The following is a 15,753-nucleotide window of genomic DNA, read 5'->3' as shown; positions in this document are numbered from 1 at the left end:
CCCTAACTGAAGGTAGCTCCATATTCTGAACAGAACATACAATCTGTGGAGTCAGAAATCTGACAAATGCCAATACTAAAAGTAAGTTTCAGGATGGTGTGTGAATCAAGTTACACAAGGCATTTACTTGGCCTTATTGCTTCAATTTCTAAATCTATATATGAACAGCTAAACTACAAATGGATAGGATCACAGTACAGTAAGATAGGAATTTTTAACAGTAAAAATGCAAAGTAATACAAAACTCTTATAATATCTGTGAACTATTTTCATGTGGCCTCATTTTAGATACAAGTAAGTAACTGGCTAAGAATTTACAAAATCATTCACGGAAATTAATGAGCTATTAACTTCACGGTTATGTTCATTTGATTTAAAGCTAAGCCTCAAACTTTCATTTTTAAAAGGCATGAATGGATAATAACATCACCAGTATGCTTGTTAACATACCTTGGATTCACAGAGCCGACGATCAATTCCATGCTGGCATATTATCACTGACTTTGGTCTTTCCAGTTCATACTCCCGACATACCACATGAAAAACAAACGTCTGCCCCCATTCTAAGAGACATGCCAACTATAAATAACAGGTGACAATACTATTAGCATTCTAAAGAAGTGTTCAGTATTCAAAAGCTTATGAAGTCTAACATGACCTGAAAGAACTCAAAATTGTATAACTGCTACTTAATAAATACTGGTTAGCCAATAATTTTCTATCTTGATATTATTTATAAGCTTGCTATTTTTCATTTGTGAATGTCAATACATTGTTAAAAGAAAACCAATTTCAACTAGAAATTCTCCCCTAGCAACTTCTAAAGTAAATACTGTCTAAAGCTAACTAGATCCACTGTATAGGTAACTGAAGAAAAAGGTACCTAAAACCCTATAATTAAGATTTAATCTTGAAAAATTTAATTGCCTATGAAAACACTGAGTTACAGTTTTAAAAAACCAGGTACTTTTAAGATTAAAGCATTGAGCCAGGCGGTAGTGGCGCATGCCTTTAATCCCAGCACTCGAGAGGCAGAGCCAGGCATATCTCCGTGAGTTTGAGGCCAGCATGGGCTACAGAGTGAGTTCTAGGAAAGGCGCAAAGCTACACAGAGAAACCGTGTCTCGAAAAACCAAAAATTAAAATACAATAAATAAATAAAGCATTGAATAGCTTAAGTGAATAGAATTAATTATTCAGATTCTGACTAAAAATACCCCTGATTTTATAATTCACCAGAGCTGTTAACAATAAACACATTGAGAGATGGGTACAAACATATCATTCCAAAATACATAATATCAGAAATTAGGCTATATGGACTTTACATTTAAAACAAAGAATACAATAAACATAAAATTATCTATGGGTTAAAGTAATATGGTTCCATATAACATATGAGATGAGAAAAACACAAGTTGATGAAAACTGTTCTATAAGAAATGTATTATTAAAGCTAAATTAGTTGGTCTTCCAATACTGGAGCATCTTTTCCCCCCAAAATAAAGTCTAAAACTCATGTTTTAAATAGAATTCATATTAGTCAATTATATATGGCTCAGAAAAGTAAAACTTGTCAATGACTTATCTGCTGCTAAATTCTGAGTGTCAAGAATGACTACCATTAGAACGGCATTACTGGAATCAGGCTGGCATACAGTGATTCTTAAGAAGGTGAGTAAGGAAACAAGATGGCAGAAGACAGTACTGTGAGAATGAACCTATGCAGACAGCAGTGTGAGAACCTACCTGTGGTGCTGTGACTTTAGCTGTAAGGTTTCCAGCCTGCACATCAATCAACCATGCATATTCTAAAGAGTCACTTCCTAAGGGAAGACCTTCCGCTGAGAACATAGCATGTGCTCTCAGCTGGAGACCTGACAAATTGATGTGACCTTCCCTGAGTACTTCATCCACAGGTGGTCGCTGCTGAAAACAACAATAAGAAGTCCAAGAAAACACACTGTAATTTCTAGTTGCTTTATCCCCACCCCCCAGATATTAACAATAAAATTATGCTGACTTCAAAATTAACCTTGGGCATTTTGTGTTCAGCTGATGTGGTACAGCATCTACACATCTATGGAGCCCACCACAAGGAAAGGTACTAAATCCTGAAAATATGCAGCTCTCAGGCTGGTACATGAATGATAACAATTTAGTACTCTGACATGAAATGTACGAGGTCAATCTTGTGGACTAGGAATCATGATATTAAAATACTCAAACGAAGAAGAAAACTGAGGAAAGACTATATAATCAAGAAGATGGGGAATGGAAGGAGGACCAACATCTACACAGATTTTGAGGACTTTATAGACTTACTACCAAACGCATGTCTTTCAGAGAGAAATCTAAGACATTCAGAATTGTTTATAAGTCTTTTATCTAAGATTAGGTGTCTAAGATAGTTAGAAAAACAAAGGATATATTCTAAAACAAAGTGTTCTTTGATACACTGGCTTCAAAAAACATTATTAAGAATACATATAGGTCTAGATGTATTCTGGTCCAATGACAGAACTTTGCCTAGCATACACAAAGCCCTCAGTTTGATCCCTACTAACACACACACACACACACACACACACACACACACACACACACACACACACACACACACATGTCCATAAACACATGGACATTTTCCCATCTTTTCCATCATCTTTGTTCATTTATTATTACCTCCCATAAGAATTTCACACAGCCTTCCAATATGTATTTTATCTTTTTGCTCCTACTCTACCAATAACCAAACTTATCTTTCAAAAATGCAAATATGATCATATTCTTGCCTCCAGACCTTATTACATGCTACCAAAGCACTATATACATCTGTATACTTTTTATACTTGAAATTATTTATTTTAATTTCAAATTTTCCATATTATTTCTCCACCAAAATCACTTGGATAATGATCAATTCTGTTTTGTTCCCTAAGAACCTCACTTTATTTAACAATGTAACACAAAAAGTGGAAGTTACTAACTAGCTAGACAGATCTCTTTTGTTGGGGCCTTCAACAATCAATATATGTTAAGACAGTTCACAGATATTTAGTAAACTATTACTACTATGGTTTTACTTTTGTGTATGTGTGTAGGTCCTATCATGAAGTTAGTGTCCCTGCCTTGAAATACATTTATGAAAATGTACTTTTTAAAACATTTTTTAAAGACAAGGGCTAAACCTGTAAGTTTTCTACAAGAAATTTCAAATTATGACTGCAATAACTAGATGCTTTTTTCCTACAATTTCAATTTTACATGAACTGTATGACTTTATATAAAATGTATCTATTCTCTATGCCTTAACTCCTTTTATCAGAAAAAAATGCGAAAGAATAATCAATAAAAGTCTCTTCTGCAAAAAAACTTTAGAATTTTCAACTTATCTGATTCATCAAAATAAGTACTATATTTTGAATGTTATGCTTTGCATTACACTGTATCGAATTGAATCATAATTCCTAAAAAGATAGGTTCACAGACCTGAAATTACCAGGTGTGTTGCTTTATAATTGTACATAGCAACCAGTATTTCACTTCAGATCCTTTACTTTAAAGCACTGAGTTAAGAGTAATGTTACCAGGAGTAAATAATGGCAGTTTGACTGGTTCATCAGTGAGCCTTGGGAAGGGTTACATTGTGAAGCTTCCTATCACAAAAGCACATTAAACAGTTTAGACAAACGAAAAAGAGCTTTCTTACTCTAACAGAATGTGAACAAGGTAAATAGGTAAGTAAATTCCAAGAGGATGTACACGGCACCTTTGCCTTTGGGAAGAAAGAGCAAGTTCAAATAATTTAGAAAACAGAACACCAACAGGGCTTCTACAACTGCTTTCACATCTCCTTCCCATGAACTATTTTTCTAATTCTCAAATCATATTTTATAATTTCATTTCTCTATAAATTTGCTGTACTTCAATAATACAGGTAAATGTAAACCTTCATAATAAACTCACCAGAATGGTTTTTTATATCTGGTAAAGCCTTTTATGAATGAGATAATTAAAAGTTGAAGGATGATTTGGTACTCCACAGAACCTAGAAACTCATCTAAAATTCTTAGAATTCACCCCTAAGAGATTTGTTTCCCCTTTTATTAATTTCTTCAAGACTAACAAGAAACTGAGATGGCCTTCCTTTCCTTTCCACAGACTTACCCCACAAATAAACCATCTGTAGTAACCCACTGATCACAGAAAAGAGGGGCAATGTTTTCTTCAAATTCTGTGACAAGTTAAAGCTTTATGCAAATGAGATCTCTGTGATGACAGTTCTGTCTCTTCCTTTTGGTGGTGTTCACATGAATATACATGTGATGAAATGATGCCAAACTATGAGCACATACCTATGTACCGTCTGAGACTGAAATACAATTACGTAAAAGTCTTATACTATGAAAGAATTTGGGTAGAAGGGGATATATACACGCGTTTTAAAATTTTATGGTACTGGTTAACAGAATTTATTTCCCTTCTATAAACATATCAGAAAGTCATGAACTATTCCGTTTCATTTCTAAAAGCAAAAGAAGTAAAACATAATTCGGTTCACATAAATAAAGAATTGCACAAAAGAAAAAATATGGACTCTTCAAACAACTCTTAAATGTCCACATTCATACAAAACTGCTACGGTGAAAATAAAAATCTAACTTTAAAAAAAAAATTACATATGGAAGCCAACACTGTTTTGACCCCATAAATATTAGTAATAAATCTCTTAAGTCTTTACCACATGTCACTTTGACATTACCTGATAGTTATCAGTGATAAACACATTCAGGGGTGACAAGACAAGTTGCAGCATGGTTTCCCTGAATCCTTTTTTCATTTCAAAACACAGTCTTTCCAAGAATGCTGTTGGGCACTCAGGACCATCAGTAGTTCCATGCTACAGTTAAACAAAACATCACTATCAAAACACAAACTTCAAAAATCACATTTACCATGATTAAGAGAATTTGATTCTTCAAAAGGAACAATCAGCACTACTAACCAAGCTAGCTATTCTGCCCCTCTTTTAACAACATAAGAACTAGAAGTGACTTCTGCTACGCAATGGTGGTATATGGCCTGGAGTCAGTCTGCAACACAATGCTCGAGAGTCCCCTCTTCCCTGTATGGCCCTGGTCTGAAGCCCCTGGCTCCTCAGAATAGTATGTCAGGCCCAGTCAGCTTCAACAGGCTTAAGGACAAGCTTCAAGTGAAGCAGAACCAAACCTACAACACAATTCCACCTCCAGAGTGTTGGGGAATATTATTTTAAGGTGTGTTATTTTGTTTATGTTGCATTTGTTTAACTCTATGAAGCTGTGTTACTGTGTCTGTCTAAAACACCTGATGATCTAATAAAGAACTGAACGGCCAATAGCAAGGCAGGAGAGAGAAACAGGCGAGGCTGGCAGGCAGAGAAAATAGGAGAAATCTGGGAGGGGAAGAGAGAAGAGGTAGGAGCCAAAGGAGGAGGAGGACCCAGGGGCCAGTCACCCAGCTACAGAAAAAGAGTAAGATTTATAGAAGTAAGATACTGGAAAAGCCCAAAGTCAAAAGGTAGATGGAATAAGTTAAGGAAAGCCGGCTAGAAACTATGACAAGATAAGGCCAGGTATTTATAATTAAGAATAAGTCTCTGTGTGTGATTTATTTGGGAACTGGGTGGCGGGCCCCTCAAAAGAACCAAAAAAACAACCAACAACACCAGAGTCAAGCCTGAACCTTCTTTGGGAGTGGGAGTGGGGGTCCTATGCAGCCAGAATGCCCTAAACTGGTTTGTGGACTCATGATAAAAGCTAAGACAATGTAAAGTTCTAGAATATCCATTAGATTACTACAACATATGTCATAGCAAAATATTCTAAAGTTATACAGCACAAAGAAGGAAGAACTTAAAAGAAAATAAACAAGCAAAAAAAAAACAAATGAAATCATTGATGACCAAATAATTATATAATGAAGAAAAACATAAAGAGATAACTTCAGAAGCTTTTGAATTTAATTTTTTTCTTATGTGGGTATACCAAAGCACAAATATACAGTTTCCTGTAATAGACAGATAACATAATATACCCCAGATCATTTTAATATTAAACACTTACCACGGGAAGACGCCCATGAACTTTATACAAATTAACAAGTACTGTAATATCCCAGGGACGTAAGGCAAGTGGATGAATGGACTTGGCTGAACTTTCATTTTCTTTTTTGTCATTGTCCACTCCAACAGCAGTCCACCCAGAACTGGAGGATGTTGACAGTGACAAAACAGGGCTTGAAATAACCTCTTCAAAATCCATATACATGTCATCTTCTCCAAAGTAGTTTTCCTGTAAATATTTTAAAAACAAGCTGCCACTTAAAAGGTATGTAATAAATTTTCTATAAATATTTTTAAACAAGCTATCATTAATAAGAGATATACCTATGAGCCCTACTTTTAGATAATATGCATCTCTCTAAACTGCTGTATTTAATTAAAAACATCAGGTCTACTTATAGCATATGAAACAATATTTTTCTTTTAGTAAATAAATATTCTACATCAAAATATGCAATATAGTAAAGCTCTTTGACAACTAACTAAAATGTACATCCTCAAAGAGACCTCTGAAGGTATAAAGGGCTCAATGGTTTTCAATCTTTGCTTCTCAGAGTTATGAGACAATGCCAGGGAAAAGTTTCGAGCAAGGCAGATCTAGTCACTGAAAATTAGTTTGGCTAAGTTCAATTAGATAAATATATAATTATACATTCCAGTTGTAATATTTATCAGAAATATTCAAAAGCTCTTAAGAATATCCAGCTTGTAGATGCAGAGATCCACAGCCAAGCACCAGGCCGAGCTCTAGGAGTCCAGTCAGAGAGGGAAGAGGGATTCTATGAGCAAGGAAAGGGGTCAAGATCATGATGGGGAAATGTACAGAGACAACTGAACCAAACTCTAGGATCTCATGAACTTTGGACGGACAGCTCTGGAACCTGCATGGGACCAGACTAGGCTCTCTGCATACAGAGGACAGTTGTGTAGCTTAGTCTGGTGGCAACGGGATTAGGATCTATACCTGGTGCATGAGCTGGCTCTCTGGAACCCATTACCTAGGGTGGGAAGCCTTGCCCAGTCTTGATGTAGGGAGAAGGGCCTTGGTCCTGCCTCAATTGAATATACCAGGCTTTACTGACTCCCCATGGGAGCCCTTACCCTTTTGGAGGAGAGGATGGGGGGGGCAGCAAAGGGAAAGATGGGGTGGGGGTAGGAGCAGGAGGAGAGATGAGAGGGATCTATGATTGGCATGTAAAGTGAAAACAAAATTTTCTTAAATTAAAAAAAATATATCTAGCTTTTGCTGTTACTGAAATGCAAACATGCTTTACCAACAATTAACCAATTTCTTTTCATATAGTTCATTGATTTTTATTTTATACACAAGAATTATTATTCTGATTTCCTTACATTTGCAAATAAAACTTAATTGTCTTAAGAAACAAATTTAGTTTTGAATGAAGTTCTTTTTTCCAACTGACTATAAAGTTTCATTTTGCCTATTTGATCTGTGAGTATGAAAGAAAAGCTGTTAAGTATTATCATAGTTATATTGTTAAATGTGGGAACCAAGTCAGTATTTTGCCACAGCACCTTTTCCCAGGAAAGGATACTCTTTAAGCTCATATAAAATAGGAAGACTAAAATTAAAATTCCACTGCTACTAACTCAACTAGTACCTTTCCCTCTATTTTCTAGTGCTGTCCACCTCTAAATAATACAGATACAATCTAAAACCTTGGTAACTGTCCTTATAAAACAGAAACAGAAACAAACTGAAGCATAAATAAAAAGATAAACACTGTGTTATATCTTAATTTCAACATTAAATTTCCTGTGTATGCATGTATGCTACATTGCGGAGTATATAAATATATGGTGCATACACATGCAGAGGCCAGGGTGTCTTCCTTAACTGCTCTTCTTATCCTTTGAGAACACAACCTCACTGAACTGCAGAATCACCATTCAACCAGGCTGGTTGGCCAGTATGTTTCCCAGATCCACTTGTCTCTGACCCACACGCTAGTGTTATAAGCACATACAATCGCACACGGCTCTTTATATGATGCTCAGGGTTCTACTCAAGTGCTCATGCTTGCACAGCAAGTACTTTCACCCACTGAGCCATTTTCCCGGGCTCTATAATATTAAATTTATAAAAACTGAATGTGTTTACTGATCAAACTCAATTCAAACCATTATTTTTCTGTTTTTAAAACACACACCATCTCAGTCTTGGAGACAGGTTCAGCAGATATGTGGCAGGCATGGAATCCAGACAAGTATGTAGCAGAAAAAATTCCTTCAATTGATTTTATCTGTAAATGGTATTCTGACCCAAACATCTGAGGCCCACCTTCCTACAAACCAACAACCAACCATTTTACCCAGTTATGACATATATGAACCACAAAAACTACCAGCATGGCACAGTAACTCTAAGGATGCAGTAGTGGCATGTATATCTCAGTGGTAACCAAGAGCACTCTAACTAGATGTAAGACCTACTCAACAAGAGGAAAACCATGCCAAGTACTGGAAACCTAGCTAATTTGTAGATGTAACCAACCGTCTTATTAAATAAGAAACACAGAGCCGATTCACAGAAGAAAGCCAAGAGGTCAGAGCTAAGAGTCTCACCCTTCCTGCTTCAGCGATCCTCTTCAGTCAAGAGAGCTCTCCAAAAAGGGACCTACTTCCTGTGTGTATGTCTTTATATAGTCTAGCTGTTCTGCCTTCTCATTGGTGTAAACCCAAACACGTGACTGCCTCGTCACTGCCTGTATGTACAGCCCTCCAGGTCCTCTATGGTATTGAGATTAAAGGCGTGCATCACCGCCGCCATGCACTTGCTATGGCTCTAATAGCTCTGACCTCCGGGCAACTTTATTTATTAATATACAATTAAAATCACATTTCAGTGCAAGTAAAATACCACCACACTAATTATTTAGTGTTGTGAAGTCATGGATATTAGAAGAGAATCTACAACCACTACGAAACCAGCATAATCCCTAACATTCTAAACATTTGTCCTTATACCCAGAGATAAGTGTAGTCTTCACCCTTCATCAAGGAAACTTGACTTTGCAACAGATAGAGACTACTACAGAAAACCATAACTGATCAAAATACAGAGTTGTGAAGTCCAGTTCCAATAAATACATCTGCAAAACATTACCAAACCTAAGGTTAAGGGAAAAATGAGGAAGGAGGGTAGATCAGGGAATCTGCTGTGAGACTGTGTCTCCTGGTAATGTCAGAAACCACACCCAAGAAGTCTCACAAACTTGACTGCCTGAACATGAGCTAAACAAGCACAACACCAATGAACAGGCCAAAGTAGACAAAAAAGCCCATGAGGCCTCAACCCCACAAAAAGAACTACAGGCAACTGAGGAATGCTAAGACCAGAAGAAACAGTCTTCTCCAGGGAAGGGCACACCAATTGGTCATATTTAGGAATGTATATGTATATACATACACATATATGCATACAATAACAATTGTTGAAATAAGACATGAATTTGAAAAACTAGGAGGAGTACTAGGAGGGGTTGTAGAGAGAAAAGGAAAGGTACAAATGTTGTAATTATAATCTCAAAAGAAAGAGAGAGACAGAGAGAAAGTCAGCTATGCTGGCTCATCTAGTAATCTTAAGTACTTAGGAGACTGAGGCAGGAGGACTTCTGTGAGTTCAAAGACAGCTTAGACTACAAGATGAGTTCCAGGCCAGCCTGGGCTACAGAAGGCCTTGTCTCACAAAAACAAACAAAAGTCCCTCCCCTGCCAAAACAAAGATGCTGTGGGATGTTCTGTATGGCAAATGTGTTGCTCTGATTGGTCAATAAATAAATCACTGATTGGCCAGTGGCCAGGCAGGAAGTATAGGTGGGACAAGGAGGAGAATAAAGCTGGGAAGTGCTGTGGGATGTTCTGTATGGCAAATGTGTTGCTCTGATTGGTCAATAAATAAAACACTGATTGGCCATTGGCTAGGCAGGAAGTATAGGCGGGACAAGGAGAATAAAGCTGGGAAGTGGAAGGCTGCCAGCCGCCGCGATGACAAACAGCATGTGAAGATGCCGGCAAGCCACAAGCCATGTGGCAAGGTATAGATTTATAGAAATGGATTAATTTAAGCTGTTAGAACAGTTAACAAGAAGCCTGCCACGGCCACACAGTTTGTAACCAATATAAGTCTCTGTGTTTACTTGGTCGGGTCTGAGCGGCTGTGGGACTGGCAGGTGAGAGAGATTTGTCCTGACTGTGGGCCAGGCAGGAAAACTCTAGCTACACAAAGATAACAAGCAAATGGTAAAAGTGATTCACAAACTTCTGCCCAATTCTATTAAAAATATTTTAAATAAGGAACATATATATCACATAAAACTTTCATCCACAATTACTATTTGCTACCACTAACATGACTATAAAGAATAAGACTGTCTTCTTCATTAATGAAAAACAGAAAAGTAAATCAAGCTAAGTTTATTACTATTATTATTAGCCAACCTTATGCCTTGACAGAAGAAATTAAGTCTTCACATAGATGTGAAGATTCAATGACTAAAATAACTTTGGGCTGATGCAGTTATGCTTTCCAACTTCCTTACTCTATTAAGTAGCTTTAGAGACTTTAAAGCATGCCATCCTATACGTTCTTCTTAGACTTCCTTGTCATGTGATAAAGCTAGGACCAGTGTTTTTTGTAGATCTGACATCAGCTTTTCAAACATAATCAAATATAGAGGCTTTTGTATATATTATTTATAATTTCTTTGATAGTTAATTTGTATAACTAAGAAAAAAATCTCAGTTAATCTTTATACTTTTCATCTATATATGTGAATTTGATCTATATATATAGATAATTTAAAAAGTTTTAAAGTTTTAACATAGACAAGACACCAACAGAACAGATTACACATTAAAAAAAATAAGGTAAAGATATTAAGACAGAACATCATCTTATCAGCATGATACTATGCTTTCTAGTTTACAAAAGACAGTAACTTAAAGAATTACTACAAAAAAGCACTGAGTTCACTGGACTAGAAACATTTTTGCCTAAAATATAAAATGTATATTTAATATCAAATTATGCATTTTTATAACCTCTTTTAGATATTTAATACAAGCTCTAAGTTATTAGATGAATTCAAATTCTACAACCATTTTTAGTGCAAGACAAACTTTTGGTACCACACAAAAAAAAAAAATCTGTATCAAAACACAAAATAGCAACAGGACAAAATTTTAGAGAAGTTATAAAGTATGATATTAAGTCATACACTAATTTGTCTGTATTTTTGTTTGTTTTAGTCATATTCAAACACTGAGGCAGCACATAATGAGAAAACTACAGGGACAAGGGAGGGAAAGGGGGACCACCATCCTGGAGAGTGTCTGAAATCTCTCACCTAAGAGTCAGGAATGCCAGCACAATTAACTACATAGAAACATTCCCTGACACAGAGATATTTCAAATAAGAATGTTAAAAGAGCCATGCTCTCTCTATGCTTGATGCCTAAGTATATACTGCCTTACTTATTTCCTATAAGTAAACCTGCAATTTTAATTTTATAGGCATTTCACAAACAGGACTATAAACTTCCTACAGTATTGTTTTGTTTTGTTTATCTAAACACTATGCACAACCCTTGTCACTTATGGTTTTATCTTATCAGTTGCAATCAGATCTAAGGCAACTTGGAAACTACCTCAGGTCTCACTGACGTTCCCAGTAGCTCCTTAAAATTTTGGAAGCTACCTGTGATGGCTAATCTTCATTTCTACCTGATGAGATTTATAAATACAATGGAAATATATACCTTTGGGTTCATCTATGAGGGTATTTCCAGGAAAGTTTAACTGGACAGAAAAGACCTACCCTGAATGTGGGTAGCATCCATCTCCCTCTGCTCACTGACTAGATGTAATGTGTCATAGGAAACTGTGGTCTGTGCAGCTACTTCTTTGGGCCTGACGAAGGCATGCACTCATGACACAGAGTGGCTATAGTGACCTACAAAAGATCTTGGCATATAGCCAAAGCAACCAAATAAGCAGGATACAGCTCATAGATATGCCTGGGGTAATAGTAATGAGGCTACTAGCATTCACAGTGGAAGGGTGAGGGTCGTTACAAGACCCTCAGCTAAGACTCTGCCCCAGCTGCACGTGGTTCTGGAGGGTACTATAGAATATAGGATGTAGCAGGTTGGTTAAGGGTGGGGAACAGTTAGTGGTGTAGCTGTTCATAACTAAAAATGCTAGAGGTGGGACTTTACAGTGGTGTAGCTACCTCTGAGTTCCCCATGCTTCTGTTAAGTAATCCCAGTACACTGATACACCAAGCCAGAGCAAGATGCAATCTTTGATCTTTTGGTGCCCTTTCTATCTGAAGGCAATAGCTTCATTGTCTCCCTAGAAAAAGTCATTTAAGAAATTCCCATTTAACTATTCAATAACCATATCTCTGCAGTTGTAAAACTGAAAAGGGGGGAGGGGAGCACTATAAAATTAGATCCACAAAATATCTTTGTCACAAGTAACTCTACTGCTGTTAAAGAGAATATCTCTTTGATTATCAGATACAGTTTACATCCAACAGAAAAATAAATGGGAGATAGGGGAGCAAAACAAGGTTGCAATCTCCTGAGAAAAAGCAGTTTCATGGAATTCATATAACTGATGTTAGAAAGCTGCTCTAATCATAAACAACACTGTTAGTTGTACAATAGGATCTGACAAGTTATAGCATTTATTAGAGATAATAAATAAGATTTGATTATGACTTGTAGGAGCCATTTTTAAAATGTGATCTGAATATAAAAAGAGTAAAAATAACTTTTTTCCAAAAATAGCCCCTGGGATATTATGTGAATAATTATCCTATGGGCATCTAGAAATGGTATCCAACTGTGCAGTTAAACAACATTAGTGAAAAAGTTATGCCAAAAGGAAGCATCCCTGAATTTATTTTTCTTTCCAGAATACAATGTACATTTACTTAAAACTTATTTTGTTTACCTGAGATAAATTAGCTTCTATTTATAGAATATAGCTCCAAAGAAATCTTAGTCAATTGTGCTTAAGTATTGAGTGATACTTCTGTTATATTAGTTAAATATATTAAAACCTATCCATAGATATGTCTCCCCTTCAACTTATTCCTTTAGCTTCTATGCCTCTAGCAACTACTACTAACTGGATGGCTGCATGTAGAAGAATGCAAATAGATTCACATCTACCACTCTGCACAAAACTCAACTCCAAATGATCAAGGACCTCAACATAAGGCCAGATATCCTGAATCTAATAGAAGAGAAAGTAGGGTACTCATTTTCATAGGAAAAAAATTTCTGAACAGGACACTGGTAGCACAGGCACTAAGACCAACAATTAATAAATGGAACTTTATGAAACTGAAAAGCTTCTGTATGACAAAGGAGACCATCATTCAGACAAATTGGGAGGCAAGAGAATAGAAAAAGATCTTTAACAATTACAAACATGATAGAAGCTTAGTGTCTAGATTATAAAGAACTATAAAAGCTGTAAATCAAGAAAACAACTCAATTAAAAAATGGGGTACAAAACTAAACAATTTTCAAAGGATGAAACACAACGGCTGAGAAACACTTTAAACATGTTCAACATTCTCAGCCATTAGGGAAATGCAAATTAAAATTATTTGAGATTTCATCTTATTGCAGTCAGAATGACCAAAATCAATAAAACAAATAACAGCTCATGCTGGTGAGGATGTGAGATAAGGGGAACAACCATCCATTGCTGGTGCAAGTGCAAATTTGTACAACCACTATGGAAATCAGCATGGTGGTTACTCATAAGCTGTGAACAGATCTACCTCAAGATCCAGCTATACTACTCTTGAGCATATACCCAAAGGGCTCAACATCTTTCTACAGAGACACTTGTTCATTCATGGCCACTGCTGCTCTATTAATAAAAGCAAGAAATTAGAAAAGCATAGCTATCCATAAAATGTTGAATGAATAATAAAAATCTGAAAAATTTACACAACAGAATAGTAGTCAGCTGTGTTTCTTTTTTGTTGTTGTTTGTTTCTAGTTTTGTTCATTTGTTTTTTTGAAAGAGAGAGAGAAAGAAAGAAAGAATATAAAGTAGGGATTGTAGGAAGGTAGGGAGGATCTAAAGGAGTTCAGGGAGGGCAAACATAGAAAAAATATTCCAATAAAAAATCCTAGGATTGGGGAAAAAAAGTCTAGTAACAAACGTAATACCTCAACAACAATTTAAATCATCCAACTAGCTGTTTCTTATGGCCCTAATTTTCTATTAGCACTGCTTAGCACATGTTTAAAATTTTTTCTTCATACCTTTATACACAAAAAGGCATTTAACAGAGGTCCATAAAGAGTTATCTGAGAATCTGGGGACAGTTCCATTTCTACATGAAGTTTATCAGGTGGAAGTTCTGAGGGATCAACAGGCGGACGTGGTGAAGTAGATGGAGAAGAAACAACTCTCTCTGATGTTTTCTGGGCCGGCCTTAATACAGATAGCATTGTTTCTTCCATTTCTGACACTGGAATAAATTGATCGAGGTGGTAAGGTAAGTATTCCAGGAAAAAATAAAATGACTTTTTAGAAATTCAAGAAAATTGTAAGAAATTTCATTATGCTTATATAAAAATCAAATAATCATAATATTGTATCTGCAATATTTAACAAAAAAACAAACCTGAAAGACCAATAATGAAGAAAGGAAAGAATTTCACTGAGATATGGAAAGAAATGCATAAATTAAAATTTATGAGAAGAATAAATGAAAAGCTCCCATTACATAAAACATTATAAATCCCTAAAATATAATTTGAGGTCACTTTTAGGCACTAACAATATCAAGGCATTAAAGTTGTTTTCACATAAATAGCTATTTAAATAGGTGTGACATTATTAGATTTGGAAAGTATGAATAAATATGAAAACTGTTCTTTGATATGTAACAAATTGGAAAATACAAAAGTAAAATCACTTAATTCTTGAGTTCTTTTTCATACTGAGAAATGTAGCAAATTAGCTTTGACAATCCAGGAATACAGGATAGTTGTAAAATTGCAATTAAAAACTAACATTTCATTCAATTAGTGTCATAAATACACCATATATTGCACTGTACTTTTAGTCCAGCTTTGTTGCTTTTACTTTGGTAGACCTTGGAAAAAATACATCTCTTTAACTCTAAAATAAATATAAGTATATTACCTGTATCACAGAGTGCTAATAAGGATTAAATGGGGTAATGTAAGTATGGAAACTACTTGATTCAGTTTTTGATACAGAGGAAATGCTCAATAAAAATTATATAATTATTCCAAAATAGTTAAAAGAATAAAATTCATATGTATTTGAGAATATATGCCTGTCGATTAATTTTATCTTTTCTCTCTTCGATAAGTATCAATTAAAACAGCAGCTGTTTCAAAACCCAAATGATATTCAAGACACTTACATGACTGTTTTAGCTGTTCATCTGCTTTTTGTGGATAAATTGGATGCCAGGTATAATCAATGGTAAGCATGACACTTGGGACAGTCCAGCATTCAACCCAACCAGCCCTTGCAAATATAAACAACAAAAAAAGTCTGTTTAAACACTTAATCTTTAATTGTATAAAAACAGTAGATGCTTATTATTTGAAAGTAA

The 15,753-nt window shown here is 35.6% G+C and overlaps 1 protein-coding gene across 5 annotated transcripts in view; it reads right to left on the bottom strand.

Moving 5' to 3' along the window:
- The window catches only part of Bltp1 (bridge-like lipid transfer protein family member 1), a 179,685-nt gene that overhangs the window by 118,389 nt on the left and 45,543 nt on the right, over positions 1-15,753 (bottom strand). For 4 of the 5 annotated variants that reach the window (XM_052732130.1, XM_052732126.1, XM_052732129.1 and 1 more), the window contains exons 19-24: positions 15,559-15,665; positions 14,423-14,631; positions 6,108-6,335; positions 4,766-4,903; positions 1,750-1,929; positions 451-579 (exon numbers count right to left, since the gene is read on the bottom strand). In XM_052732130.1, the coding sequence (XP_052588090.1) occupies positions 451-579; positions 1,750-1,929; positions 4,766-4,903; positions 6,108-6,335; positions 14,423-14,631; positions 15,559-15,665 (991 nt within the window). The remainder of the gene's footprint in view (positions 1-450; positions 580-1,749; positions 1,930-4,765; positions 4,904-6,107; positions 6,336-14,422; positions 14,632-15,558; positions 15,666-15,753) is intronic. The other variant, XM_052732127.1, reaches the window with a different exon arrangement.

The sequence above is a fragment of the Peromyscus californicus genome, unplaced genomic scaffold (assembly GCF_007827085.1).
Source record: "Peromyscus californicus insignis strain IS unplaced genomic scaffold, ASM782708v3 Scaffold_9__1_contigs__length_137607984, whole genome shotgun sequence".
Classification (NCBI taxonomy): Eukaryota; Metazoa; Chordata; class Mammalia; order Rodentia; family Cricetidae; genus Peromyscus; species Peromyscus californicus.
The sequence above is the reverse complement of the archived record's forward strand: the minus strand, read 5'-3'. Positions and strand labels throughout refer to the sequence as shown.